The 25,775-nt window shown below is 37.8% G+C and overlaps 1 protein-coding gene across 2 annotated transcripts in view; it reads left to right on the forward strand.

The window, feature by feature from the left end:
• The first annotated feature begins 5,221 nt into the window (after positions 1–5,221).
• Positions 5,222–25,775, forward strand: part of MARCO (macrophage receptor with collagenous structure) — a 69,812-nt gene continuing 49,258 nt past the window's right edge. Inside the window, exon 1 of one of the 2 annotated variants that reach the window (XM_072613302.1) lies at positions 5,222–5,434. In XM_072613302.1, coding sequence (XP_072469403.1) covers positions 5,296–5,434 — 139 coding nt within the window. In that variant the 5' untranslated portion in view covers positions 5,222–5,295. Of the gene's footprint in view, positions 5,435–18,121; positions 18,296–25,775 lie in introns of those variants that run through there. The other variant, XM_072613304.1, reaches the window with a different exon arrangement.

Below are 25,775 nucleotides of genomic sequence, written 5' to 3' on the forward strand. Positions count from 1 at the left end.
AGATGGAGTTCTTGGTTTGAGTTCCATGCTATAGGGGAGAACTGAAGGAGGATCTAAGGCCAAAGGTCCCATCCCCCATACCTCAAGAGTAGAGGTGATTACAAAAAATAACCTGCTACAAATAATAATGATTTTAAAAAAAAGAGATCAGGCAAAGGAAAAAGAATCTAACCATAGAAAGTTACAGTGGAAATAGAGAAGATTGGGGATCATCTTCATAGGAGGATATTGAAGCACAAGAAAGTCTCTCCTACCCCAAAAAGTAATGTCAAATGGTCACCCAGCCAAAACGAATTGATAGAAGAACTTTAAAAAGACTTTAAAAATCAAACCAGTGTGATTAAGGAAAAAATTTTAAAAATAATAACAATTCAACAGAAACAAGCAGATTATGAAAAGAAAGTCAACCATTTAGGAAAGGAGATCCAGAATCCACGACTCCTTGAAAATCAGAATTGGACAAGGGGAAGCTAGCAAAGTTAAAAGAGACAAAGACAAAACACAAAGAATGAAAAAATAGAAGAGAATGTGAAGCATCTCATAAGAGAAACAACTGATCTGTAAAGCAGATCAAGAAGACAAAACAAGAATAATTGGACTACCTGAGAGCTATTTTAAAAAAAAAAAAGAATTTTGATACAATAATACAAGATATAATTAAAGAAAATTTTGCTGAAGTGTTAGAATAAGATAGGAAAGTAGAAATGGAAAAATCCACCAATCACCACCTGAAAGAGATTCTACAAGGAAAACCTACAAAAATATCATAGTCAAATTCTGAAACCCCCAACCCAAGGATAAAACGTTATGAGCAACAAGAAAAAAAATGATTTAAATACAGTACTGCCACAATTAGAATCACAGAAGATTCAGCCACAGAGACATTAAAAGACCACAAGTCTTAGAATACTATATATTGAAGGGCAAAAGAACTGGTGTTGTGTCCAAGAATATCATACCCAGCAAAGTTAAGCATAGTCCCAAATGGAAAAAAAAATAATGGACATTTAGTGAATTGTCAGATTTCAGGATTTTGTAAAACAAACAAACAAAAAAACAACTTAATAGAAGATTTGACATGTAAGATCCAAGAGAAATATAAGGTTCACATCAGAGACTAATTACAAGGGACTCACTAAGAAGAGACTGTTTTACCTTTTATATGAGAAAGTGTAAAATGTATGTCTAAGATTGCTATTAATAATTGGGTAGTTCATAAAAAAGATTAGGGTAGAGCTGAGTATGATATGATTTTCAAAAGTAAAACCATTTAGGAACAGGTAAAAAGACTAACTATTTTATAAAAATGAAATGCAAGAGAAAGAACTGACACAGGAATTAGATGATGGAGGAGGGCTGATAATTCTGGAATCTTATTTTCATTGGGAATGGCTTTAAGAGAGAAAAACATACATACATATACATATATATATGTATATATATATATACATATATATATATATATATAGGGCATGAAAGTCTGCTAAATTCAGAAATAAAAAGCAGGGGTGGTAATCATGATTTCAGACAAAGTTAAGGCTTAAGTAGATTTAATATTAAGAGAAGAATAGGGAAACTACACTAGATGTCATGTATATTAAACAATGTTGTTTTCAACTCTTTAAAATAACTAGACCATATAAGGTTGGAGTATTCCTGTGGTGTAGGAAATGATAAGTTGGTGGACTTAGAAAAATATGGAAAGACTTGGGCTTATGAAGGAAGATGTTATTCACTCTCAGAGATACAGAGGACAAATATTTATAGTATGATCTTACATAGCTGCATATGAATATATATATGTCTATATATGAGTATGATTATAGATATCTAAGTATATATGCAGGCATATATAAGTGTATGCATTTGTATATGCATGTATAAATAAATATATATATCTTGTGTGTATATGTGTATGTATGTATGTGTCTGTTTATGCGTATACGTATGTGTATATATATATATATATATATATATATATGTATATATATGAAAATATATCCAAGTTTAATTGTTGCCTCCTGGGAAGGGAAGAGGGGGAAAAATAATAAAGTAAAAAGTGCACAGCAGAGAACAAAAGAAAACTTACAAGGAAGCAAAGAAAAGATAGACAATTCAAATTTATAGATAATTTATATTTTGAATGCTCTCTTACATTCTGCTATACATATGGCAATGTTTCTTTAATTTCTTATTTTGTATTTAAGTTTATAACGTATTTCTTTTTCTTTTTATTATATATTTAAGTTTTAGTACTTAAGTTTAAAATAAATTAATTTTTCAAAATTGATTTATTTTTAGTTTTCAACACTCACTTCCATGAACTTTTGAGTTTTAAATTTTCTCTCCCTCCCCCTTCTCCTCTCTTCTCCCCAAGACAATATGCAATCTGATGTAGGCTCTACATATACATTCATATTAAATATATTTTCACATTAGTCATGTTGTAAAGAATTAGAACCAATAGGAGGAGCCAGGAGAAAGAAGAGACAAAACAGAACAACAAAAAAGGAAAATCAAATAGTAAGCTTTGATCTGCAATCAGACTCCATAGTTCTTTCTCTGGATATGGACAGGATTTTCCAACATTGGTCTTGAAGTTGTCTTAGATCATTGCATTGCTGAGAAAATGTCTATGCGAATTAATCATCACACAATGTTGCTGTTACTGTGTACAATGTTCTCCTGGTTTTGCTCACTTCACTCAGCATCAGTTCATATAAATCTTTCCAGGTTTCCTGAAGTCCACCTGCTCATCATTTCTTATAGTACAGTAGTATTCCATTACATTCATACTCCTCAACTTGTTCAGCCATTTCCCAATTAATCGGCATCCCCTCAATTTCCAATTCCTGGCCACCACTAAAGAACCTCTATAAATATTTTTGTACATGTGGGTCCTTTTCCCTTTTTTCTTATCTTTTTGGGATATAGACCTAGAAGTGATATTGTTGGGTCAAAGGGTAGGCACAGTTTTATAGTCCCTTGGCCATTATTCCAAATTGCTCTCCAGAATGGTTGGATCAGTTCACAACTCCACCATTAGTATTCCAATTTTCCCACATCTTCTCCAACATTTATAATTTTTCTGTTTTGTCAGGTAGTCAATCGGATAAGTGTGATATGGTGCCTCAGAGTTGTTTTAATTTGCATTTCACTAATCAATAATGATTTAGAACATTTTTATATGACAATAGATAGCTTTAATTTCTTCATCTGAAAACTATTCATATCCTTTAATAATTTATCAATTAGGGAATGACTTATATTCTTACAAATTTCACTCAGTTCTCTATATATTTTAGAAATGAGACCTTTATCAGAGACACAGACTGTAAAAATTGTTTCCTAGCTTTTTGCTTCCCATCTAATCTTGGTTGCACTAGCTGTTTATGCAAAAAATTTTCAATTTAATATAATGAAAATCATCCATTTTGTATTTCATAATATTCTCCATCTCTTGTTTGATCATAAATTCTTCCCTTCTCCATAGATCTGACAGGTGAAGTATTCCTTGTTCTCCTAGTTTGTTTATACTCTCAGTCTTTATAAAATAAATTAATTGTTTAAAAAAGACTACTAGTTTTTTGTCTAGGCCTAACTTTATGAGTTGGCAGCTATGTGATAAGATTTAAGGGACCCCAGGAAGATGTGTCTCCCAACTTCTTAAGAGATTTCCTTCCCCATAGTTTGTCCCAGTTACATACAATTTCATCATCAGATATTCATTCTTTTGGATTTTATGAATTTATTTTTAAGAATCCTTATTAAAAATGAAAATATATCTGGAAAAGTTAAGATCTTCTAGCATAAAAGTTAGAGGTACTACTTAGGTGAGGCCATAGTACTGCTCCCTGGCCTATCACCAAACTACTGTGATTTGCTTGGATTTTTAGTTCTGAGGAAAGCTTGAGTTCTCAATAGTGAGGTAGGTTTCCCCATTCTCATATTTGTTGAGTTACTCCAGAATTTTGACTCTAGTCTAGGGCTTCCTCTAAAATCAGAAAGAGATTCCCAAGGTACAGATGAATAAAGTATAGAAAAGCTCATTTATTTCCTCACAGAAATTAATGATAAACATGAGAATGAACGTATGTATTAAAAAAATGATCTAAACAAGATTCAGCATTTTAACACATCACTACTAGTACAGATAGCTGGAATGCTAATATTCAAGTCTCATTGGCACATAAAACTTTTTTTTTAGAAGGCTGCTTAGTCATTTCATATTTCACTTCTACATTGGGTACTGAGCAGACAATTGTACTTGAATTTTCTAGTAGTATATCTCTCTGAGGCAAACGCCTCCTCTGGTACCAGCTTATTTCTGCTATTGCCACCAACTGCTCTGATAGACAACACCTTACCATCAGCAAACAAGCTCACAAGGCCACTTTCTAATTTTAAGAAAAGGCCCCCAAAAAAGTGACCAAAGCCAGGGACCTTGGAATAAGTATAGTCACCTGAGCCCATGTTATTTCTGGGAAATTGTGGCCCCTGCCTCCAGTATGTCAAGATAGAGAAGAGTCATCCTCCATCCCTTGCTGAAATGACATCTTATTCAAATTACTAAATTCAAGAAGGCCACAAGTCAAACCATACTGCCTCTTCTACTAGGTAGGGTCACATACTTTCATAAATTTTTAATGACTCAATAGTCATCCAGGAAGCAGTCAGTGGAGGAGTCGCACATAGTTATAAACTGGTCCCTAAATTTCCCTCATGATTAACAGGGATGATGGTGATACCTGATGGGATTGAGATGGGAGGAAAAGAGTCCATTACCATTATGTCATTATCAGACATTAACACTTCGTAGAGATTCTATGTCACATTCTTTCCAACCTGACAGCTAAGAACAAGACTGAGAACAGAGAATAGACTCAGAAACTGAATGCTTAAGAGTATTTTTAAAGAAACTATTTTATATTCATAAACAACAAACCACAATTTCCCATCTAGCTCTGGTTTGGTGTGGTAGTTCCTTCATACTTCAATTTTTCAAAGCCAGGAAGGAAATAAAATATATTTTTCACTTCTCCTTCTCACCATCAGTTTACTCAAACACACACACACACACACACACACACATACATTCTTAGAATTCTTGACAGATTCAATTGCATCTAGAAGAGATCGATCTCACCATCTAATTTCCCAACTAATGAAGATCTATGGTATTACCTGATATATATGGAGCTTTCAAACCATGCTCCTACAGTGACAGCAAAGAGTTTCAGAACAAATTTTGAACCAGAAAAACATTGAAGATTGTATTTGAATAACCTTATCATTATGGACTTAACCTATATGAGAAAACTGACACCACCTATCTCACCTCTGGGGAAGCACAGTCACAAGATGAATGAGGGAAAGTATAGGAAAACCAAGACAAAGTGTATTGCTTCTCTGGTAGATTTCCTGCCTGTGTGTGGTATGTATGTGTGTGGGAGAGGGAAGGTGAGGTTGTGATGGGGAAAGGGGAGAGTACTCAATATGATGGTAGAAATATCTATTTGTGCAAAAACTTTTCAATTTAATATAATGAAAGTCATCCATTTTGCATTTCATAATGTTGTCTATCTCTTGTTTGACCATAAATTCTTCCCTTCTCCATAGATCTGACAGGTGAAGTATTCCTTGTTCTCTTAGTTTGTTTATAGTATCAGCCTTAATAAAATAAATTAATCTAAAAATAAACTAGAAGTTTTTTGTCTAGGGCTAACATTATGAGTTGGCAGCTATGTGATAGGATTTAAGGGATCCCAGGAAGATGTTTCTCTTAAATTCTTAAGAAACTTCCTTCCTCATAGTTTCTCATACAATTCCATCATCAGATAGAATAACTTCTTGGAAGATAATATAATCATACTCTTTCCAGACCCCATAGGCTTGCTTACCTGGTTCTGAATTTCAATTCTATAACTCAAAAGCAATAAAATTGTGGTCAGTTAATACTTTACTGGCATCACTCATTCTTCTTCCTCAAATATTGCAGTTATAATGGAGCACTGGTAATGGACATACAATTCAGTTCATTTGCAATTTCCTCCCTAGTCATGGTGCTGTTCTGGGTTGGGCTGGATCTGGTAACCTTAGGTTTGATATTAGAACAAAATTAAATACTGGTAGGTCATTTGCCTGTTAACTAAAAGAGAGTAACTTAGCCATTGCCTTGAGTTTATTTAATTGACCTTGCTTGAAATAACCATCCTCCTCCACTAGCCAAGCATTAGAACCTTAGAGCTCCTCATGAATGCTTTTTACTTAGGTAACGAAGAAATGACATCAATAGTCTGAACCTTTAGCCCCTGGGGCAACTAGGTGGTACAGTGGTTAGAGTGCCAGGCCTAGAGTCAGGAAGACTTATCTTCATTCAAATGTGGCCTTAGACGCTAGCTGTGTGTCCCTGGGCAAGTCATTTAGCCTTGTTTGCCTCATTTCCTCATCTTTATAAAATGATCTGAATAAGGAAATGGCAAACCACTCCAATACCTCCGTGAAGAAAACCCCAAGCAGGGTCATGCTCAGACACAACAGAAAAATGACTGAACAACCATTAGTCCCCTGAGTTAAATCAAGTCTTTAAGGTCATAATGCCTTTCAAAGCAAGCCTAATTTGCTCCTACCATCACTTTATGGTAAGGTTCTTTTTTTTTTTTTTAAGCACTAAATAAACTTTTATTGACTGACTCAGTGACAATAATGTCTTTCGAGGTAATCTAAATCCCTTTTGCCTTCATTCAAAGTTATTTTCTTTTTTTTATTTAAATTATTTAACTTTTAACATTCATTTTCACAAAATTTTGGGTTCCAAATTTTCTCCCCATTTGTCCCCTCCCACCACCCCAAAACACTGAGCATTCTGATTGCCCCTATCACCAATCTTCCCTCTCTTCTATCATCCCTCCCTTCCCTTGTCCCCATATTCTCTTTTGTCCTGTAGGGCCAGATAACTTTCAATACCCCTTTACCTGCATTTCTTATTTCCTAGTACCAAGAACAGTACTCAACAGTTGTTCCTAAAACTTTGAGTTCCAACTTCTCTTCAACCCTCCCTCCCCACCCATTCCCTTTGGAAGGCAAGCAATTCAATATAGGCCATATCTGTGTAGTTTTGCAAATGACTTTCCTAATAGTCGTGTTGTGTAAGACTGACTATATTTCCCTCCATCCTATCCTGCCCCCCATTGCTTCTATTCTCACTTTTGATCCTGTCCCTCCCCAAGAGTGTTGACTTCAAATTGCTCCCTCCTCCCACTGCCCTCCCTTCTATCATCCCCCCCACCCTGCTTATCCCCTTCTCCCCCACTTTCCTGTATTGTAAGATAGGTTTTCATACCAAAATGAGTGTGCATTTTATTCCTTCCTTTAGTGGAATGTGAAGAGAGTAAACTTCATGTTTTTCTCTCACCTCCCTTCTTTTTCCCTCCACTAAAAAGTCTTTTGCTTGCCTCTTTTATGAGAGATAATTTGCCCCATTCCATTTATCCCTTTCTCCTCCCAATATATTCCTCTCTCACCGCTTAATTTCAGTTTTTTAAGATATGATCCCATCCTATTCAATTCACTCTGTGCTCTCTGTCTTTGTGTGTGTGTGTGTGTGTGTGTGTGTGTGTGTGTGTGTGTGTGTGTGTGCGTGTGTGTGTAATCTCACCCACTACCCAGATACTGAAAAGTTTCAAGAGTTACAAATATTGTCTTTCCATGTAGGAATGTAAACAGTTCAACTTTAGTAAGTCCCTTATGACTTCTCTTTGCTGTTTACCTTTTCATGCTTCTCTTCATTCTTGTGTTTGAAAGTCAAATTTTCTTTTCAGCTCTGGTCTTTTCATCAAGAATGCTTGAAAGTCCTTGATTTCATTGAAAGACCATTTTTTCCCCTGAAGTATTATACTCAGTTTTGTTGGGTAGGTGATTCTTGGTTTTAGTCCTAGTTCCTTTGACTTCTGGAATATCATATTCCATGCCCTTCAGTCCCTTAATGTAGAAGCTGCTAGATCTTGTGTTATCCTGATTGTATTTCCACAATACTCGAATTGTTTCTTTCTAGCTGCTTGCAATATTTTTTCCTTGACCAGGGAACTCTGGAATTTGGCCACAATGTTCCTAGGAGTTTCTCTTTTTGGATCTCTTTCAGGTGGTGATCGGTGGATTCCTTGAATACTTATTTTGCCCTCTGGTTCTAGAATCTCAGGGCAGTTTTCCTTGATAATTTCATGAAAGATGATGTCTAGGCTCTTTTTCTGATCATGGCTTTCAGGTAGTCCCATGATTTTTAAATTGTCTCCTGGATCTATTTTCCAGGTCAGTTGTTTTTCCAATGAGATATTTCACATTATCTTCCATTTTTCCATTCTTCTGGCTTTGTTCTGTGATTTCTTGCTTTCTCATAAAGTCATTAGCCTCCATCTGTTCCATTCTAATTTTGAAAGAACTATTTTCTTCAGTGAGCTTTTGAACGTCCTTTTCCATTTGGCTAATTCTGCTTTTGAAAGCATTCTTCTCCTCATTGGCTTTTTGAACCTCTTTTGCCAATTGAGTTAGCCTCTTTTTCAAGGTGTTATTTTCTTCAGCATTTTTTTGGGTCTCCTTTAGCAAGGTGCTGACCTGATTTTCATGCTTTTCTTTCATCTCTCTCATTTCTCTTCCCAGTTTTTCCTCTACCTCTCTTACTTGACTTTCAAAATCCTTTTTGAGCTCTTTCATGTCCTGAGCCCATGGTATATTTATTTTGGATGTATAGGATACAGAAACCTTGAATTCTGTGTCTTTTCCTGATGGTAAGCATTGTTCTTCCTCATCTGAAAGGAAGGGAGGAATTATCTGCTCACCAAGAAAGTGACCTTCTATAGTCTTATTTTTTTCCCTCTTCTGGGCATTTTCCCAGCCAGTGACTTGACTTCCGAGTTTTCTTTCCACACCCACCTTGCCTCCAGATCCGCCCAGCCAACACTTGGGGTCTGAGATTCAAATGCTGCTTCCCAGACTCAGGGCTTTGGGCAGGGGTGGGGCTGCTATTCAGTGTGAGATTAAGTTCAGGTGCTCAGGTGGGGGCAGTGCAGGGGCTCAGTTCCCTCAGGGGATTTATGTGGAGACCTTCAACAATGGATCCGAGCTCCTGCCTGCTTGGGGAGCCCCTGTCTGCTGCCACCCCTACTGCTGCCTCCTGAGGGGGCCTGAGTTATGGGGACACCCCACTCCCTTCTCGACCAGCCAAAGAGACCATCTCACTGACCCTTGTCACCTATGGGTGGAGGAACCTGCGCAGCTGTTGGAGATTCTGTTCCTGAAGACTACTCGGATCTGCTCCTCTTGGTGCAGGGCAGCCAAGGCAGGGCTGGGCTCCACTCCAGGTCCGGTGCATGATGGATCTTTCACGTCAGGTTTTCAGGTCTCCCTGAAACAGAAATCTCATCTGCTCCATTGTTCTGTGGCTTCTGCTGCTCCAGAATTTTTTGGGAGTTCTTCTTTACAGATATTTTATGGGCTGTGGGTTTGGAGCTAGCATATGTGTCTTTCTACTCCGCCATCTTGGCTCCTCCCCTATGGTAAGGTTCTTAAGGTCAGCTAGGGTTCTTTTGCCACTTAAATGACTAATGCTGTTACTGCCCAACCTTGACCTCTGGAATTCAAGAAGCATAATGCAGCAGAATTAAAAGAGAAAGAGAAATACTAAAACAGAAATAGCATAAGCTATACAAACAATGTAATATTTCACTGATGGAGTGACTAAATCTGGAAAGGTTCCCAGAAAGGACCAAGACCTAGGTCTAAAGATTAGACTCATGGGGTGGGTATTGCCAGTCTTTGCCATTCACTCAGAAACATTGGGGCTACAGCAAAGGGGGTAACATTTCCTGAACAGTCACTGATCCTTATTCAATACCAGGGTTCTTGTCATGTACTCTCAGCTACTTGATGTTCCCTGCCCCACCAGCCAAAGCCTCTCCTTTCCTGGGAGGGAATACACAATCATTACCCTAGGGCTCTCTAAGGAATTTCCCCACCTCCATGGGGCTGGCTAGCCATTTTCACTTTCCCCTTGATGCCATAAAGCAATGACAGGTCCTTCAACAATGACAGGTGCTATGGGTTGCATGCTGGCAGCAGTGAGGAGGGGGCTGATCAGTCTTACATTAATTACAGTAATCAATGGGCTACTTTGAGTTTGCTTTTGCTACTGCACATGACAGTGCCAACTTGTTACCAAGCTGCCACTGTCCCCTTGGTCAGGGTCAACTGTTGCTTCATGAACCAGGGCAAGGTGGTTATCACTACTAGGCCAACAATTTTTTTTTGCTATATTCAATTATTTTTAATATTAATTTTATTTATTTTTAGTGTTCTACAATCACTACCATAAAACTTAGATTTTTTTCCCCCTACCTGCCCTCCACCAACCTTTTCCCTCCCTGAGACAGCATACAATTCTATATAGGATCTACACATACATTCCTATTGAATACATTCACTATAGTCATGGTGTGTAGAAGAACTAAAATAAATGGGAGAAATCATATAATAAACCAAAACATTAAACACACACACACAAAAATGATCCACTACATTCCGCAATTGAATTCCATAGTTCTTTTTCTGGATGTGGAAGATATTTTGCCTTAGAAGATCATTGGGAATTTTTTTTAAGCCCTTGCATTGCTATGAAGATCCAAGTCTACCAGAAAAAACTCTCACACACTGTGGTCATTGCTGTATACAAAGTTCTCCTGGTTCTGCTCCTTTTGTTCAGCATCAGATTATAAAAGTCTTTCCAGGCCTCTCTGAAGTCTTCTTGCTCATCATTTCTTATAGTACAACAGTATTCCATTACATTCATATACCATAATTTATTCAGCCATTCCCTAATTGATGGACATCCCCTTGATTTCCAATTCTTGGCCACTACAAAGAGAGCTGCTATAAATATTTTTGTACATGTGGAACCCTTTCCCGTTTTTATGATCTCTTAGGAATACAGTTCTAGAAGCAATATTGCTGGGTCAAAGGGTATGCACATTTTTGTAGCCCTTTGGGCATAGTTCCAAATTGCTCTCCAGAGTGGCTGGGTCAGCTCACAGCTCCACCAACAATGAATTAGTGTTCCAACTCTCCCACATCTTCTCCAACATTTATCATTTTCATGTTCTGTCATGTTTGCCAATCTGATAGGTGTGATGTGGTACCTCAGAGTTGTTTGCATCTCTCTAATCAAAGTGATTTAGAGCACTTTTTCATATGATTATAGATATCTTTAATTTCTTCCTCTGAAAACTGCCTGTTCATATCCTTTGGCCATCTATCAATTGGGAAATGACTTGTATTCTTGTACATTTGACTCAGTTCTCTCTATATGCTAGAAATGAGGCCTTTATCCCCGAGATTAGCTATAAAAATTCCTTCCCAATATACTACATCCCTCTGAATTTTGGTTGCATTGAGTTTGGTTGTGCAAAAACTTTTCAGTTTAATGTAATCAAAATTATCCATATTGCACTTCATAATGTTTTCTATCTCTTCTTTAGTCAAAAATTCTTCCCTTCTCCATAAATCTGATAAATACACTATTCTTTGCTCCTTCAGTTTGTCCACGGTATCAATCTTTATACCTAGATCATGTACCTATTTAGACTTTATTCTTATGTGTTGTGTCAGGCATTGGTCTTTGCCTAGTTTCCACCACACTGTTATCCAATTTTCCCAGCAATTTTTGTCAAACAGTGAGTTCTTATCCCAGAAGCTAGGTTCCTTGGGTTTATCAAACAGGAGATTGCTATATTCATTGCCTACTGTGTCTTGAGTACCTAGCATATTCCCCTTGTTTACCCTTCTGTTTCTTAGCCAGTACCAAGTGGTTTTGATAATTGCTGCTTTATAATACAATTTGAGATCTGGTAGCACTAGGCCACCTTCCCTAGACTTTCTTTTCATTAGTCCCTTTGATATTCTGGACCTTTTGTTCTTCCAGATGAATTTTGATATTATTGTATCCAGCTCTAGAAAATAATTATCTGATAGTTTAATTTGTATGGCACTAAATAAGTAAATTAATTTAAGTAGAATTGCCATTTTTATTATATTGGCTCGGCCTGCCCATAAGCAACTGATGTTTTTCCACTTACTTAGCTCTGACTTTTATTTGTGCAAAAAGTATCTTCTAATTGTGTTCATGTAGTCCCTGAGTTTGTTTTGGCAGGTAAACTCCCAAATATTTTATAGTCTACCCTAGCTTTAAATGGGATTTCTCTTTCTATCTCTTGTTGTTGGACTTTGTTACTAATATATAGGAATGCAGAAGATTTGTGTGGGTTTATTTTGTAACCTGCTCAGTGGCTGTCACTTGCTTGACTCTGTTGGTCTCTCACCCTGGGCTGCTGCTCTGCTGTTCCACCTGCTGCTGCCTTAGGTCTCCCCGGGGCTCTCATGCTCTGCTGCACTGGACGAGCTGCGCTGTACACTGTGGGCTCACCCTCATGGATCAGATCCTTCCCATCGACCTTCCACTCTGTCCTGGACTGTAAATCTGCCACAGTCTGCCTCCTATTGGATTCTGCACCTCCAAAGTTTGGTCAGATTCTCTCCTTAGAGGTATCTGAAGGAGTTTGTTTAAGAGTTTAAGTGAGTCGTTGCTCTTACTTCTCCATCTTGGCTCTGACCCCTAGGCCAACAATTTTAATCCTCAAAAATTCAATCCCTTTAGAATGCTGTGAAGGTAAAGTGAGTTCTGATGAAATCCCCTGGTATAACTTGTAAGTTCAAATTTTAAGTCTGGAAGGCCTAGTAAAGATGAAGGGTCCAAAACATAATTTACTTAAAATTATCTTCAAGCTAGGGCTGTTAAGAACACAGAACAAACTTATATCGTCTCTTGGCTGAATGGCCATGGATAGTTTACTATTTAATTTCCCTGGAGTAGAGGGTAAGGTGGGCTAAAAGACAAAATTTTCATAAATTCTATTCCAGGATGAAGTGTTACTTGAGCCAGTCATCAAGAAGCCTCTGCTGAGGCCTGACTCTGTCTTTCCTTGCTGAGGAAAAGATCTAAAACAACCTCAAAAACAACAAAACCTCTAAACCAGTTATGTGGTCTTTATTTCTGACATGAATGCAATAGCAACTTCTGTTTTACTTGAGGAAATGCTCCTGGGCCCTGAGTTCTGTGTTCTTCCAGGGCTCCTCACTGAGACTGACAGAGAGAATTCATTCATAGCACAGAGTTCAAGGGTGAGAATGGAAACTTTTAAAAACCAATGCAGTACACTCCTTTCTGTCTTCAATTAATTAAATAAGGGTGCAATTGGCATAATGCCATATCCCCAGTTCCAGAAATATCTCTGAACTAAAAATAATGGTGAGAACTAATATTTATATAGCACTATGTACCAGGAACTGTGCTGAGAACTTAGAATTACTATCTCACTTGATCTTCATAACAACCTTGGAAGGCAAGTGTTTGTTATCACTCTTATTTTACATATGAGGAAACTGAGTCAAAGTGACTTTCCCAGAGCATACTCACATTGCCTCTCCTGTTGAAAGCCCACAGACAGTTTATTCTTTAACCTCCCAGGAGTGGGGAGCTAAAGGGGGGAGTGTGGATTTACCATAAGCAATTACCATCCCCAGAAATATCACCAAAAATAGGACAAACAATCTTGGCTCACCTTCCTCTGTACTGCCCATCCCCCCACTTCAAGTGGATAATTATGTTTCAATCAAGCCAGACTCTGGCTCATCTCCAGTGTTAGGTCTGATATTGGAACAAAATGAGACACTTGTTGATCAAAAGGAAATTTACTTAGCTGTAGGAGGATGATATTCAACAAAGATGAGTATGAAGAATTCTTCAAGTTCACTTAGCTGACCAAAGTTTCCTTGCCTAAGTGACTCATCATAATCTATCATCCAAGCACCTGAGACACTCCTTGTGGCTTCTGTGAACTCAGGTGACCAGGAAGTGATGTTAGTAGTCTGAAGTTTTGGTCTCTGAAGCTAACCAAGTATAGAAGAAGATCACAATGCTGTTTAAGGAAACAGCTAGCCTAGTATGCATGAGGGGAAGGATTAGGATGTTGTTCCTATTACAAGAGCTAAGTGTCTAGACCCAAACACCTTTTAAGGTGACTTGGAATCTGAATCTACCTGGGACCACTACATACCTAACTAAAAGAACGGAAGTACGGTATATGGTCCCAGAGAACATTGATGGAGGTGGGGCAGGTGGGACATAGGAAGGGGGCATAAAGTCACTCTCTGTCCTCTACCACTATATGCTTCTTTCTTTCTCCCTCTCTTTTCACTGTTTTTTTTCCCATCCCATTTTCTCCTATATGTCATTCTGTAACCCTTGCTTCAAACTGCCGTTTGGATGAAATTCCATCTTTAATGGTAGAAATCAATGACCAGGGCCGGCAAAAGTTGCGAGAGTAGGAAAAAAGAGAGATCTAGGTTTTTCCGACTTCCAGCTTCAGGAGAGAAGATGAAGCATGCTGATACCTCTCTTTAGGTCACTGAAGGGAGAGAAAGACTCTGAGAAGAAGCTAACATCTAGAACTTGGATCATATCCATATTCCCAGCTTACCACACTAGAAACTTCAGGGCATTTCTCCTCGGGTAAGATGTGGGACTCTCTCTCTCAGCTGAGCTATGTAGTTGCCCAAGGCAGAGCTCATTCCATCTAGATTGTTTGGTTTACTTTCTCATATACAACCAATCCTTAACTTGCATAGGGATAATGTACCTAGAAAATGTCACTAAAGTAAAAAATATGAATGTTGATACATTGAACCTATGGGAAACAGACAATTAGATTCCCATGACCACCAAAACTTTTACTAGAGATTGCTGAAAATAACACTTTTCTGTATACAATTCTTTATGACAAAACATTAATTCTGATATGAATCTTCCCTAACATAGTAACCATGAAATAACCCATAAATGCAGTACACAAAATAAAATTTATAATATGAAAAACATTTTTCTGTGTTCCCTAGAATTCTGTGACCTTTTGTACTAACATCTGAATAAAAGAAGATTTACTTTTCATAACACATGAAATCTATAGTACTATAAATACTGTACAGACAAATAAAATTCTTAAAACTAAAACATTTTTAACCTGAATCTTACCTTCTACTGTGTCAGAAGGCAGTGTGAAGGCATTGTACCACATACTCTACTGCTGTAAACCCTCTACCTTGGCTGCCCTCTGAAAACCAGGGAGAGGTTGCTGGGACTTTGGTAGCTGTTGTTGGTCTATGCCAAGAGTGGTGAGGTCTTGACATCTTAGAGCCCAAAGGACTTGCACTATGCTTTGGGGGCATAACTACAACACAAAACTTGTTTTAAAGGTAAACAATGAATATATGTGATGTGTGCATGGAAGCTCTTTATAAAAACAGAGTGAACAAGACCAATGAAGCCCTTGGTAGGATCCAGCTGCTCCACAAAGGGACTTGGTAGTTCTACTCTTTTATAAAGTCATGTATTTGGTCACAAGGGAAACCAGTAAAAAGTTCAGTACAGCCCATCCCTACTGCTGATGAATTGTAGTGTTTTTTTCTTTCATTTGCCATGTCAGCAATTTAAACATCCTAGTATTATTCTAAAAATAGTTTTGACCTCTTGGGTTCCCTGAAAGGGTCTACAGGACCCCCATGTATGCATGGTCATGTTTTGAGAAATGCTGCTTCATAATCTGTCTTCCTTAAATATCCTCACCCAAAGCAAACCTATGATTAGTGGCTTATTCCTTCCGCCTGGATCACAGGTGGAGATCTGGGCTAGCTGGTTAGCAGTCACTGAATACCACTGGGGTTCTAGGGAAATTCCCTTCCCAGGGAAGTGAAAAGTTCCTAATAATGTCAATATCAATAGGGGAAATTGCTCCACAAGTTTCCCACAGAGGTGCTTTCCAGTGTAAATAAATCTGAAGCAGCTTTCTCCCTTCATGACTGGCTCTGGTATGTGTGGGCATGGTGGGTTCTACAGGTCAAGCCTTTGGAGTAAGAGGCCTTGAGATCTCAATTCTGCAATTTTGGCATCCCTCCCCACCTCCTTCTCTGACCTTGAAATTAGACCTCCTAGGACCCAATCCTTGTGAGTTCTAGGTGGCATGATGTTGGACATTCATAAAATGTGCATGAGAAGAACACTGATAAACTGATGGGTCAAGGCATTTGAGGCAACACCAGCATATATTTCGAAATCACTAAAATTGAGGGCAAGAGGTTGTTGGGGCTGGGGGAGAAGGAGACCGTGAGCTGGATATTGAAATTGTTGAGAAACCAGAAAGGCTTGAAAGTCAGCAAATGTAGAAATCAGAGCCAAAAGGAAGTATCTTGTGTGCTTCAGATAGCCGGAATATTAAAAAGGGATAATCATTCCTGTTTCACTTCCTCCATTTGGAGAACATTTCTGCTTACTCTAGGACTTTGGGTTTGCTATAAAGCAATAGTGACAAGAGTTGGAATAGATAATAAAGATAGGGATGAAGTCAACCTCAAAAGAAGAAAAGCCGATGAGTGATGATGGTAGAGTTTGGAAGTGAGAGTGGAGAGCTAGGAGGATGCCTACTCCTCATCTTGGACCAGTTTGGGGGCTGGGGGTGTAAGTGACAGGATGAGAAGAGGAGCTCTCAGAATTGGAAAGTATGGTCAGGGATGTGGTGATTTCTGGGGAAAGCCAGGATTTCATTGTGTAGGCTGAGCTCAACAGGGATGAAACTAGAGGAGAGACAAGAGGGGAAGACAATTTTCATTTCTATAGATATTAACTCTGAAGCACAAAGATAAGGAAGTGGAACCAAGAATTTTCCCACCACAGAATGGAAATTGAGAAATAATGTGGCACCATGGGAAAAAAGAGCTGGCTTTGGAGCCAGAACAACTTGAGCTCCAGTCCTGTCTTTGACCCATACTGGCTAATTCACTTAACCTTCCCTGTTCCAGGCAATATCTGATATGGCATTTATAGAGTAGCTACTCATTTGCATTGGCAGTGGTCATTTCCTCAGTAGAGAAGTTCCTATCTCCATGAAATCACAGGTCTAGAGTCGGCTGTCCTCCCTGATTTCCTCCTATTATCCCTCCTCCCATCCCCCCAATTGTAGGCAGCTAGGTGGCACAATGGAAAAAAGTGCCAAGCCTGGAGTCAGGAAGACTCATCTTCCTGAGTTCAAATCTGTCCTTAGACACTTACCTAGCTGTGTGACCCTGGGCAAGTCACTTAACCCTGTTTGCTTCAGTTTCTTCATCTGTAAAATGAGCTGGAGAAGGATATGGCAAACCACTCCAGTGTCTTGGTCAAGAAAACTCCAAATGGGTTCCCAAAGAGTTGGATATGACTGAAAACAACTGAACAATAACAAACACCAAAGTCCTCTTTTAAGGATGATATATTGAGGGGAAAATATTTTAGAAGTTGAAAAATATTTACCAAGTGAAATATTAAAAGGGGAGAAAGATAATAGAGGCTGGGGGTGGGAGGTGGGAGGAATTACATCTTTAGTTTCACTAACTTCTAATTGAAATTTAACATTTCCTTCAATTATTAGAAAAACATTATTCTAAGGAGGGGTCCATAGGGTTTATCAGAACCCCAAAGCGGTCCATGATAGAAAAGAAAAGAGTGCTTTGCCCAAAGAAGCCACCAATAAATGTTTGTTGAATTGAATTCAGTCCAAAGAGAGAATAAACTGAAATGCTCAAGGAAGACTTTAAGGAGATGCAGGAAATGAACTGGGTCTTGCAGGCTTGGGTAGGATTGGGGTAGGCAGAGGAGTAGGCGCAGAAGTTAGTTCCATGATCTGTTCAACCTAGCACTGAATTTCTGATGGGGCAGGTTGGAGGAGTCTCCCTCCTTGATGTTGGCCTTGGAGGAAAGGGGTCCAGGATGCACCCAGAGTATTCCCACTACCTTTTTTAACCAGCTGCTCTGGCCAGGACCTACACATGTGGACAGATGATTTTTTAGAAATGGTTAATTTGGTTTGTGTTAGGAAACATTTTGTAAATTCAGAAATCACAGCCAAGGGGAAGTGCCCCACCCCATCCCCACCTCTACCAATGTCTCCAATAGCTGCAATATTAAACAAAAGGGATAGTCATTCATCTTGCGGTTCCTCTAGTGGAAAAGCATTTCTGCTAACTCTAGGACTTTATGCCTACTATAAAGCAACAACAATGGAAACTCAAGAGAGTGTTAAGGAGGAAGAGGTCATCTGTCACACCAACAGATTGCCAGCTGTGGACCAAATGATGTTTTCTTCAGTGGAGGCCTTTGAAATCAGTGGTAAAGTACACTCTTAATGCAATTCAGGAGCAATGCATTCATTTCATTATTCAGAAAAGAAGAGCATATTTGATTGAGAAGACTGAATTTGCACTGCATATTCAATGTTTAGAAATTCTGACTTCTTGCAGATAACTTTCTAGTATATTTAGTTCTGGAGTTTTATGGAAGGTTAATAATAACCTACTTAGCATCTTCTATTTCTTTTTTTTTTAACTCAAGAACTACTACTATTTTTAAATGGTACTCCCTTACAAGTGGATTATCCAGCCTCTACTGTCTTTCTCCCTATGAAATATTTCACTTGGCAATTTTTTTTTAACTTCAGAAACTTCTAGAACTTTTTTCCCCAATGGTTTATCCTTAAAACAGGACAGTTGATTGCATTTTGGGGGAAGTGGCAGAGGAAAAGAGGGTAGGACAGGTGAGTCTACTCCTGTGATTTAATGTGCGTAGGAACTTCCATACTGGGGAAACTACCTCTATCAATACAAATGAGTAGCTACTCTATAACTAATTACCTTAAACAAGGTGTTACCTGGAACATTGAAAAGTTAAGTGATTTAGCTAGTAGGAGGAAGAGATTATACTTGAACTCAGGTTATCTTGACTTCAAGGCATACTTTTAATCCGCTACAGAATGCTAATTAAATATGAAAATAAACTTCTAAAGTTGAATGATTCAAGAGAACTGGTAGTGAATACTCAAGTTTAAAATTTCATTAAAAAAAACTCAAGAAACTTGGATTTGTAAGACTTATATTGAACACTGACTCTAAAGGACAGAAGGTCAAATGTTTCAACCTTTCTCCACAGAGAAAAGTTGAACTATGCGTTCAGAAAGAGGGATATATTTCCAGATATGACCAATACATTGATTTGCTTTGCTTAATTGTTTGTCTTTGTTAGAACTGAGGGTTGTTTATAATGGGAGGGGAGGGTGCAAATGAGTTCTTTTTATATTTTATCTATTTTAACATTCATTTTTAAAATTTTTGAGTTCCAAATTCTCCCCCTCCCTTGGTCCCTCCTTTATCCATTGAGAAAGCAAGGAATGTGTTATCAATTATATATGTGAATTCAGTTCCAATGAATCCTTTAAAAAAAAATACCTTAATTTTGCCTGAATCATTTACTCTGTACAATATTGCATAGATGATTTTTTTAAATTAAAAAAAGATTTTCTTGATGCTTTTTGCCTTCACATCACCATTATTTCACATAAATGTGCTTTGGAAAGCTTTCCTCTAGTGAGCTTTCTGCTCCCTTGGACTGAATTCTCATTTTTGAATATTAGCATGGGAAACTTTTCTCTCAACCTCCCCTATACACCCCTTGTACTTTCTAAAAGCATTATATTCTGGTTTATTAGCAGAATCCCATCCACTTCTTTAAGATTTATTGAGTCTCTTGGATCACAGGATAATAGATTTTAGAAATAAGGAAAACATCTAGTCTAACAGCTTCATTTTCCAAATGAGGAAACTAAGATGGCAGAGATGAAGTGAGTTGTCCAAGGTCATTCAGGTAACTTACCAGGTGTCATTACACTGTGAGGACTGCTACAATGAATAAGACATAGTCTCCACACATGGGGGAGGGGAGGAAGGAAAAAATATGTGATGTATCCTAATCAAATCAAAGACTAACAAAGAAGGGAAAATAATTCCTGTAATTTGTCAAGGAGAGGACAGCCTATAAGAGAATGAGTGAAGAGGCAAAGGGAGGAATTGAAAAAAGGAAAGGGGGCGAGAGAAATCTTGTTTCAAGGTGGGAGGGAGGCAACATTGTTGAATTCTCCTATGGGAGAGGAGAGATATTCTGTAAAGGGAGATGGGGACCTTACAATGGATATTATCTGTCTGTCTGTCTCTCCTCATGTTTCTGAAGTCATTGCCGCAGAGATTCTATTACCAGGCATGTCCTCTCTTGAAGCAGGAATGAAGAATGTTTCTTTTCTTCAAAGCTTTAGTACCAACTCTGCCCCTCATGCTCACACACACACACACACACACACATACAAACACTGAGTCATTATTCTCTTTACCAATTGATGATTAAAAATAAAAAGCTAGCATTATTATAGTATGCTAAGGATTACAAAGTGTTTTAGATGCTGTCTTATTTGATCATCACAATCTGGGAGATGGGCACTGTTTTGATCTTCATTTTACAGATGAGGAAACTGAGGTATAAAGAAATTAAAATGGCTTCCCCAGGGTTAAGTAGCTAGTATATGTCTAAAGAAAGATTCAAACTCAGGTCTTCTTGAAAAAGTCTCATCCAAAATGTTCCAGATTTGGTAGGTGAATTTGGGAAATATGTTTGTTTTCTGAGAAAAACTTGAAATTTTTCCAAAAGGATTGTTTTAACTGAACAAATAAAAACTAAGGGAAAAGCAAAGCAAAGATAAGAAGGTGAAAATAGCCCAGTTTCTGGAAGAAAGAATACTTATTCTAACCCTAACAGAACTCTATATGCAGATTGGCTTAGAATTCAAAGCATTGGAATTGAAAGCAGTCTTAGTGATCCTCTAGTATGATTACAGATTTAGAGTTGGGAGGGCCCACAGAAGCCATCATTTTACAGATAAGCAAACTGAGACCCAGAGGGATAAAGTGACTTGGTTTAGAAGAGGTAGAACTAGGATTTGAAACTGAAATTTGAAATTGAGTCCTTTGGCTTCAAATCTAGCACTTTTACTTCTGCGCCCCATTATCCTTTATTTTTTAGACATAGAAACCAGTGTCCCAGAGGGGAAGTGACTGGCTCAAGCTCATGCAGTGAGTTCTTGGCAGAGCCATCAATAGAACTTAGGTATCCTACTTGGGTGATACAGTGGATAGGGCAGGGTCCATGTCCTTTTCCTCTGCTTTTCCTTCCTTGAGAGATCTCAGCTTCTTAACCTCACCTCCAACCTTGTCAGTCTTTAGACATCATGACACTCTGACACTCTCTTTTGTTGTTTCTCCTCTGCAGATCAGAGAAATTAATGAAAGGTATAGGATAAGGCCATAATATCTGTCTAATTATTTGAAGGGCTGTCACTTGGAGGAGGGACTAGACTTATTTAATTTGAGCCCAGAGGGCAAAACCAGGAGAAATGGGTCCTAGCTACAAAGGGACAAATTTCAATTTGGTGTCAGGAAAAACATCTTCGCTATTAGAGCAGTCCCAGAATGAAAGGTCTAGAGAAGTCATGGGGTTTCCTTCTTTTGAGATCTTCAAGCAGATGCTGGACAACTGCATCTCTTGTTAATGCTAATAGATTATCAAATTAAATATAAAAATAGATTAAATAGATGCCATTGTTCCTTTCAACTCTCAAATTCTATAATTTAGACATGGTAGAAGATCTGAACACATTTCTCTTCCTCCTCTCCCTCCCATTTTATTTCACATATTTTTAAGTTGCCATCAAGATAAAAGGGGAATTGAGGCAGAAAAACTTACATGAGCCCTGAAGACATGTAGCTCACCATTCAGCTCTCAATACCTTGCTGGGGCTTGTGGGCTTAGAAAGGGTAACTTCTCATAATAGAAAAGACATTGGATTTAGTCAGACAATGGGAGTTTGAATCCTGTCTCAGCTGCTTATTAACTGTGTAACCTTGAGTAAGTCATTTAATATCCCTTGTCCTCAGTGACTTTATCTGCAAGATGAGGCAGATAAGCTAGAAGGTCTTTTTAAGCTTTCTATTCCATGATCCTAAGTTATAACTGCTTTTAGAGTAGAAAGCTCATATAACCAAGGAGAAAGGTTAGTTAGCCAGCCAGCATCCCTATCCCTGGTCAAGTACCAAGACAATACATGAGTTTGGTTACAAAAGGGACTGAGGAAAGAATAAAACAGTGGGATCTACTTGGGTTGTGTGCTCATTGTAAAATAATAACAGAATCTAAGAACTGGAAAGAAACAAGCATTTGTTAAACACCTACTATATGTTTATATGTTCAACACTGTACATATTATCTCATTGAGTTCTGAAAACAATGTTGGGAGGTAGGTGATAGATATCATTGTCCCACTTTATACTTGAGGAAACCAGAGGTTAAGTGACTTCATGATGGTCCTACAACTAAGAAGTGTCTGAGACTAGATTTGAACTCAGGTCTTCCCCAGTCCAGGCCCACCCCTCTATCCACTGCACCACCTAGTTGCCTCTAGGCAGGGGCCTCAGAGGTCCTCCAGTCTTAATACCTAAACAGAAATCAACTCTGAAGTTTTACCTCACACCCAGCAAAATGGAGATGACAAAAGGTAGAAACAGTCAATGCTAGGTAGAATGCAAGAAGATAAATCTTTTAATGTACAGTGAAGCTATGAGTTGGTCCTCTTTGTCTATGTTCCTCTTTCATTATTGCTGTCTGCTAGCATTTCTAGTCAATGGCAAATAGCAAAGGAAGGTGGAGGCATGCTTGCTTTATTCTTGTATTTACCGGAAAAACTTCTAGTGTTGGTACATTACAAATAATGTTACCTTTTGGTTTTATGCATAATGCCACTCATTGTTTTTCAAATGATTCCTTAAAACCTATGGAGAGTTTTTAGTATATATTAGAGCTATATTTTGTCAAAAGATTTTTCTGTAGCTGGTGACATGATCATATGGGTCTGGTTGGATTTGCTTTTAATATGATTAATAATATTAATTGTTTCCCTGATTCCAAGCCATCCTTCCATTCCTAGGAAAAATCCAACTTGATTATGAAATAATTTTTGAAATACAAAATTAAAGTCTCCTTGCTAGAATTTTATTTAAAAATTTTAAATCAATTTTACTGTTACCTATAATTTCCTTTCTCCGCTTTATATCTCCTTAGGTTAGGTAGTAAGACTATAATTGTTTCATCAAAGGAGTTTGGTAGAGTGTTTTCTATCACAATTACTAAGAAAAATTATTATTTGTGTTGCATAGGTAATAATCATTCTTTAAATATCTTGAGACTTTGCCCATAAATTCATCTGCACTAGGGTTTATTTCTCCTTCCTTTGGACATTCCTTTCTGGTGTGGTCATTTTCTGAGATTGGGTTATTTAAGATTTCTATTTCATGCTCTTCTGTTTATTTATGTTCTGACCCATTCGTTTTTTGCAATTGCCTTTGTTCTTAAATATTTCTAGTAGTTCCATATAGATCTTGGCTATAGGATTCTTTTCAGAGTTATTTGATATGAAGTTATTTCTCCATTGACCACTTGCCTTCTCATCCTTGCTGCATTAATTTTGTTCATGCAAATGTTTTTCAATTTTATGTAACCTAAATTATCTATTCATCTGTCATAATCACCTCTACCCCATGTTTCGTTAAGACTTTATCCCTAGATATATTTGTGAAATATACTTGGTTAGCCTATTTCACTTTGGGTCATCTCTTATTAAGAAGTTGTCCTTATATAGAACTTCAAATGAACTTTTTATAGCTTTTCTAATACTTACCTAATGACATCAAATTACTAATCTACATTCTTTAGGCAGAGTGAATTAGTGACTATAAATCCATTCAAAAACATGCAACATACCTCTCAAACTCATGAAGAATTTTGTCAAATGTATTGCTGGAATTAAAATGGTATTGTTCCAATATACTACTCCAATAACTCATTAGAAGAAGGAATTGCGATTGGTTGGCCATGATTTTATTCTGATGATCACCACTTTCAATCTGAAGTATTAAAAAAAAGTTCTCCTTAGAATAAAAATCCTTCAGAAATGTGGAAGACTCAGTAATTTGTGATGTACATTTTTTTTTTTGCCATGGCCAATCCATGAATTTGTTTTGCTTAACTATGGCTATTTGTTATTTAAAAAAGAATTTTTAAATAGAGGAGGGAATTTAGGATAGAGATGGAGACAAGTGTAGTAAGGGAAGAAAAAAAGAAAAAGTAAGGAAGAAAAAAAGAAAGAAAAAGAGAAAAGAGGTAGAAAAAGTGAGAAAGGAAGAAAGAAAAGAGGGTCAGTGTAGTATTTTTTAATGTCCAGGAAAAAAAAAAACAACAACAAAGAGAGCCTCAGAGGAAAACAGACTAACAACTTAGCTTTGAAATCAGCATGTTGAATTTATATTTTTAAAATTCAAGCGGTATATAATAGGGATTTAGGATTTCTCTCTTTTTTTTTTATTTAACTTTTAACATTCATTTTCACAAAATTTTGGGATACAAATTTTCTCCCCTTTTATCCCCTCCCCCCCCAAACCCAAGCATTCTAATTGCCCCTGTGACCAATCTACTCTCTCTTCTATCATCCCTCTCTGCCCTTGTCTCCATCTTCTCTTTTGTCCTGTAGGGCCAGATAGCTTTCTTTACCCCTTTACCTGTATTTCTTATTTCCTAGTGGTAAGAACATTACAGTTGATCCTAACACTTTGAGTTCCAACTTCTTTAGCTCCCTCCCTCTCCACCCCTTCCCTTTGGAAGGCAAGCAATTCAATATAGGCCAAATCTGTGTAGTTTTGCAAATGACTTCCATAATAGTTGTGTTGTATAGGACTAACTATATTTCCCTCCATCCTATCCTGTACCCCATTACTTCTATTCTCTTTTGATCCTATCCCTCCCCATGAGTGTCGACCTCGAATTGCATTCTCCTCCCCATGCCCTCCCTTCTGTCATCCCCCCCACCCTGCTTGTCCCCTTGTCCCCCACTTTCCTGTATTGTGAGATAGGTTTTCCTACCAAAATGAGTGTGCATTTTATTCTTTCCTTTAGTGGAATGTGATGAGAGTAGACTTCATGTTTTTCTCTCACCTCCCCTCTTTATCCCTACACTAATGAGTCTTTTGCTTGCCTCTTTTATGAGAGATAATTTGCCCCATTCAATTTCTCCCTTTCTCCTCCCAATATCTTTCTCTCTCACTGCTTGATTTCATTTTTTTTTTAAGATATGATCCCATCCTCTTCAATTCACTCTGTGCACTCTGCCTCTATGTATGTGTGCGTCTGTGCGTGTGTGTGTGTACTCCCACCCAGTACCCAGATACTGAAATGTTTCAAGAGTTACAAATATTGTCTTTCCATGTAGGAATGTAAACAGTTCAACTTTAGTAAGTCCCTTATGACTTCTCTTTGCTGTTTACCTTTTCATGCTTCTCTTCATTCTTGTGTTTGAAAGTCAAATTTTCTTTTCAGCTCTGGTCTTTTCATCAAGAAAATTTGAAAATCCTCTATTTCATTGAAAGACCATTTTTTCCCCTGAAGTATTATACTCAGTTTTGCTGGGTAGGTGATTCTTGGTTTTAGTCCTAGTTCCTTTGACTTCTGGAATATCCTATTCCATGCCCTTCAATCCCTTAATGTAGAGGCTGCTAGATCTTGTGTTATCCTGATTGTATTTCCACAATACTTGAATTGTTTCTTTCTAGCTGCTTGCAATATTTTCTCCTTGACCTGGGAACTCTGGAATTTGGCCACAATGTTCCTAGGAGTTTCTCTTTTTGGATCTCTTTCATGCGGTGTTCTGTGGATTCCTTGAATATTT

The sequence above is a fragment of the Notamacropus eugenii genome, chromosome 5 (assembly GCF_028372415.1).
Source record: "Notamacropus eugenii isolate mMacEug1 chromosome 5, mMacEug1.pri_v2, whole genome shotgun sequence".
NCBI lineage: Eukaryota > Metazoa > Chordata > Mammalia > Diprotodontia > Macropodidae > Notamacropus > Notamacropus eugenii.